The 6,000-nt window shown below is 35.3% G+C and overlaps 1 protein-coding gene across 2 annotated transcripts in view; it reads right to left on the bottom strand.

The window, feature by feature from the left end:
• Window positions 1–1,447: 1,447 nt before the first annotated feature.
• The window catches only part of LOC120636393 (SET and MYND domain-containing protein 4-like), a 28,091-nt gene continuing 23,538 nt past the window's right edge, over window positions 1,448–6,000 (bottom strand). For both annotated transcript variants that reach the window (XM_039907855.1, XM_039907854.1), the window contains exons 15-16: window positions 5,465–5,541; window positions 1,448–4,519 (exon numbers count right to left, since the gene is read on the bottom strand). In XM_039907855.1, coding sequence (XP_039763789.1) covers window positions 4,324–4,519; window positions 5,465–5,541 — 273 coding nt within the window. In that variant the 3' untranslated portion in view covers window positions 1,448–4,323. The remainder of the gene's footprint in view (window positions 4,520–5,464; window positions 5,542–6,000) is intronic.

Raw genomic sequence — 6,000 nt, 5'->3', positions numbered from 1 at the left:
TACTAGACCACAGTCAGCCGTTTGAATAATTGAATTATTGAAGACCACTATATACCCGTGTCCTACAGGGCATATAATAAAATATGTGAAGAACACGTTTCTAATATTTATTTAAAACACATCTTTTCTTCTGAAACCACGACTTGTGAATTCCGGACTTCTTAAATAAGTTATAGGTGTGTGCCGGGGTTCGGGGGTCTTCACCGACGCACGACTCCCCTCTGAGTAACTCGAAGTCACACCCACTAGGCTGCCACCAGTAGGTGAAATCTGTGGTACCAAGTAGGGATGAGATATACTTGAAATATTCAATAGTAGGGCTTCTCCAAGTACCTACTATAGTCTCCATAGTAATCATTATATTTTATAGCAGTAAAGATGAACTAGTCAAAAAACGTGGAATCAGTAAGCTATAGTTGCAAATTAGCAATGTTTACACACTTATTTTCCTTCTTATCACACACATAAGCCGGCATATTTGCCAGATAACTAGCGAGCCACTGGTAACCTACCCGAGCGTGTAGAATTCATGCGCGGGTTACTTCGATATACTTCGTAACGCCCGGCACCGAGTGCCGAGACAGAAACGGCTTTGGCATACCCGTCGGCAGACGCGCGAACTTGTCCCTCCAATAAAGCTAACAAAATGCGTTTAACCTTCCACTCCCATGTTTATCATCATTGTTACTTAATACTGGTTACGGGTGAAAATAAGAAATAAAATTTTCTCACTTTAAACATTTTATTAAACCACACAAAAAAAAAATTACAATTACCTAAATACATAGGTAATTTAAGTGGGTACTGTTAGGATGGTACTAACGACAGTTCAATCTGGACAGGGATCGACTAGAATGAAATAGGTAAGTAAAAAATCTTTTTACTTCGCACTTTTAGAATTTAGTTGAGATGAACACTCGCTAGATATTTGGGATCTTTATTTAAAGTCCACCAGACAAAATTATCAATTGCTATACCACTTATTGCAAGGCAATATCCCTCATGGACTACCGAATATTGGTTTACATTTCTACGTATATGTTTTGAAAAAAGTGTTGGTTTATGATTATGTTATTTTTCATGAATTTAAACTGTAATTCGATTTCATTATAGTTTAACAGCCTAAATATAAACGTAACTTTAAAATCTTTAGACGCAGACTATCGCACATGGGATCTTTTAAGTTCTTAACTCTTATTACTTTTATTCTTATTATATTATATATAGAGTCCATATAATATAATTCGTATTATATGCTACATATAAACGTAATATACGATTATATGTAGAATGTGTAATATAGAATGTTTCATAAAAAGGTAACGATATTATAATTTCCTTTACACGCGATTTGAAAAACTGAACGATGAACTTAAACATAGCATAAAGAAAATAGTAGACAATCAAACAAGGTAAATTTAATGTTATATTTTATAACTTTCCACTTATGCTTTAATATTACTAACAATAAAATGTGTAACATACTTAATACAAATATATTTTATCACTTTAAATTACTATTATACTTTTAGGGATATCATAGAATTAACTATTAATTAGGTTATAAAACACATATTTTTTTTGTCATTTATCGAATATATCTATGAGTCTCCGAAACATCTATACTAATTATTGTAACGCATATATATATGTACGTAGTATGTATGTAGAATATTACACAGGGTTGTCTCTTTATATTTCGAAAATCTATCCCTAAAGGGATAAAATTGCGGTAAACACAAAGGTCCTCACTTTGTGTGGTAAATCCAGCAAGTGTTGAAACTTAGCTTATTGCAACTATTCAACTACGAGTTCAAATTACAAACGAAAGGAAAGATGAGAAGCTTGAAGCATACGATGTCCAACTATAATTCAGGACGTGTAAAGTGCAACCAAAACACACAGTTGATTGCGAATCAGCGCTCGCAAATGTGATTTAACCCGATCAAGACTAATCGAATTATATACAGATCGCTTTTAAGCGATAAGGCCGCCTTTTGTATTGTACTCCAGTTTTTGTGGTTCTCTCTATTCGTCCTTTATTTTCCTAACTGTGTAGTGGTGTAAAAATAAAGAGTTTAAATAATAAATAATACAGATGATGTGATATAACGTTACCTCCTAAAAAAAACTAGATCTATAGATCCACTAATAGATCTATTCTTGAATGCCTTAAATCGTTTTCAAAATGCATAATGTGCGAAAGCACGCTTATACCACCAATAGCAGCTATATAGCAAATATGCACATGTAACCAACGACAATGCATCTAAAGAAATGCATGCCAATACAATTTCTGCACAGTCTACTGAATGGAGACACGTGCCCTTAGTGGCCGTTAATAATTTGATGATGATGATTTTCAAAGTGACATTCTCCCCTGGTAATAATTAATCGAACTCTCGCACATCTAAGCCGAGGTGTCAGAGCCTCGTTGGACCCTTTAGGTTGACCACTCGCCCCCAACTCCCGGTGAAACTTTTGCTAGGCCTTTTGGTGATTATCAGCTACAGTTCGAAACAACGATTCCATTTGTAACAAAACACATATTACGTTGCTACACAATCTATATTTAAATTAAAAATTAGATTCTGTAATGTAATATATTTGCTAACAATAATTTTTAACTGATAAAAAGTATAGTCTTCTAAATAATACCAATCATTAAGTCTCTGTTGCTTCATAGCGCACAATCGGAATTTCTCCCTGTAATCACCGAACTGAGGCGCTTACATCGGTCAAGATACTTATATTATTCGTTAATATTAACACAATTCGTTGTTTCATTTAGTTTAACACAGTATGTTTTTTTAACACACATTATTATTGCTATGATTTTTTTTATAGTTAGCAAATAAGTGAACCACCTTAATTATGATGTAGGTTAACACCTATTTTATCTCGTGATAAACACATCTCTTTGCTCGCAACATTTTAACTTAATATACAAGCTAAGCTACTTAATTAGAATTATATATATACATTTTGTAGGAATTCAGATAGTACCGAATTGTATCGATATAAAAGGCTACTTTAAAATTGGGTATCTCCTGTGCCGATGGGCTTTTACAGTAGGCATTAAATTGAAAGGCTTTTGTTTCATAACTTTTTCCAGGGATCAATACTATTAGCGAAGAAGCAAGTACAGTACAAGGTATTCATATAAATTTACGCGGTAACAACCATAAAATTAGCTGTGTTTACATTTAAGCTTTAATAAGGGAGATTAATACACTTATTCTGTGAATTAGATTATGGTTAAGGTTGAAAATATTTTATGAAAGTGATATATATATATATTTATATTTTTAATTACTAAATCGAATATATATAGTTTGCAAATAAATAAATACTTCGCACGGTGAATACGTACTTCCTACACTCCCACTTATGTACATACACACAGAGTTTCAAGAGGTAGCCCAATAAAACCACTCCGTTTCCCCCAAAAGAACTAGTATTTGTCAGGCATTCTCGCTGAATAAAAAAAAGGTTTTCCTAATAACCTATTTCCAAATAACCTTGTAAAACACACTGTGTCATTTTTATCTTCGTATAACAGTGATCTAATTAATCTGTCCAGTGTATACAATTCAGTAATAAAAATAAATATTACGAACATTCATTGAATAGTTTCGTGGGTGAGAAGCATTCTATATGTACGCACTTCATCCTTCAAAATTATTTGACAAAAAAAAAATTACTCATTTGAATCCCTTACTAACTCTCTCCCCTTATAGAAATATAGAAAAATATTGACATTAATATTATGCTTTTACTTAGTCCGATAATTATAAATCTGACTACTTATAGTTATGTTTTGTTGGGGTCCCAATTTTTGTTTGAACTCTTCAAAGAACGTACTTTAATGAGAAGTTATTTGGAGATTGAAAATGTTTTATTTATGATGCCGAATATTGAACTAAAGGAAATGGGCCACTACGCACTATACCGTCGACGAATGACTAGCCAATAGTCATAATTAAACCATAGGAAGTAAAAAAGAACAACTGCTACATTATCTGCTGGAAATGATTTGACAACGAAGGAAATTTGTTGTCTGTAAAATACCTATTTGCAACCGTTACGCCTCCAGAAATCATAACTTATACCGATACATAGATAACCACTTAAACATCGCGGTGATAAATAAAAATATTACATGATCACAGCCGCGCTCGCAGTTAAAACAAATTCAACCATTGTGTACGGCTTACAACTAAACGAGCCGAGCAACGGGCATACTGAAACTACTGATGCTGCTGGCACCATTTAGTGTGTTGAGCTGTCTAGTTAGGCGACGAAGGCCTACCGGGTGTTATATTATATTTTAAGGTTGTAATGTAGGTTGTGGTGGATGCAGTGCGCGTCATCCGGGGTACTGCTTTCGGCAAGAAGCGATGCCACGAACTCCTGTTGCTCCCTCAGCCGCGCCACCAGAGGCTCCCACGAACCGTAATTCAGTTCCATCAACTGTACAGCTTTCTTTATTATTTTATGGGCTTCCAGGCACCATTCCCTGTAAAGGAAAATTAAGGCTTACAATGAACACTAGGATCATGACATGGTGCGAGCATTCTAGATTGCTATTCTTAAATTTTATATTTGACTTTACGTCACAGTCCACCCCGCTGGCCACGACCTTGTAGACTTTACCTCCACCACCACCCCGCTTTGTAGACTTAACCTTTGATAACGTTATTGAGAACTCTCAGGCATCCAGGTTCCACCACGATGTTTTCCTTCGTTTTTTGTTTTACTATGTATTTTAGGTTGCTGAATTTGAATTTCATAATATTGTTTTAACGTTATGAAATTCAAACTAGTTTTAATATTACCTACATAAAATAAGTTGTTAATATTCTCATTGAGTGAAATTGTAATTTATTTTGAGAAAAATTAACGTCTTTAACCACAAACTGCTTCGCTGGTCTAGTGGATATGTTTTTACTAGATCAACAAAGTATGATTACCTTCCACTAGGTCCTGTTACCCACAGGTGAGATTGCAGCCGAGGGCTAACTTGGTATGGAATAAAAGAAAACGCAACCGATAATGGGAGGGCATTAGATAGAAACGGGGATAAAACGTTTTGTTCGTGTTGATTATCGTCGTGGGAGTCGTATGTCCATCTAGATGGAGTCCGACCAACGCTGCACCGGTGCAGGGTTGCCATTCCAGCACCTTGGGGGCCCAACGGCCATCGGTTCTACTAGCTAGGTGCTCCGCCCATTGCCACTTCAGCATCGCGACTCATCGAGCTATGTCGGTCACTCTAGTGGTTGGAACTCCTCATTTCCGTTCCTCCTCTCCTCAGGTATCTAGCATAGCTCTCTCCATCACCCGTTGAGCCTTCTTATGAGGCTCATAATAGGAATTATCTTTTCCTCTTCATTACACAATTCAATGTAATATGAAGATTTTGGATTAGCTAGATTATTTAGTCTATTTTTAATGCACACACCTGTGTTCCACATGCTGCGGCGCGTTGAGTATTCTCTCTAACATAACATCAGACAATTTCCTTAGTTCATGAGCCACCTGAAATAAGTAAAGTGCACATGAGATTCGTAAGTATAAAATCTCTTGAAATATTTCTCAACTTAACCTTCGTATACCCGTGTCAGACCGAAGATTTACTTTTGCCTTATTTCCTTTCTATCGGAGAACGTTACCACTCACTGCTAGCTGCATGGTTTGTAGCTATTTTTATTTATTTGTAGGTTTTATTATTCAGTGCGTAAAGCCACGCACAGCACGTAAGTCCGTACACGCAACCGATCATCAATCATGTGAATGCCTTTGTATGGAAATTGCTAAAACCTATGTATGTTACATATGTTTTAGCATGTTCCATACATATTTACTTTGTAATTTTATTTTATTTATGGTATGTTGAGATTTACTTAAAAGAGTACATTTTCGTCGGTTTTCGTACAAGAGTACATTTTCGTCGGTTTTCGTCTTTTTTAGCTTTATATTATACCTACCAATAGAATT

Source organism: Pararge aegeria, chromosome Z, assembly GCF_905163445.1.
Source record: "Pararge aegeria chromosome Z, ilParAegt1.1, whole genome shotgun sequence".
Classification (NCBI taxonomy): Eukaryota; Metazoa; Arthropoda; class Insecta; order Lepidoptera; family Nymphalidae; genus Pararge; species Pararge aegeria.
The sequence above is the reverse complement of the archived record's forward strand: the minus strand, read 5'-3'. Positions and strand labels throughout refer to the sequence as shown.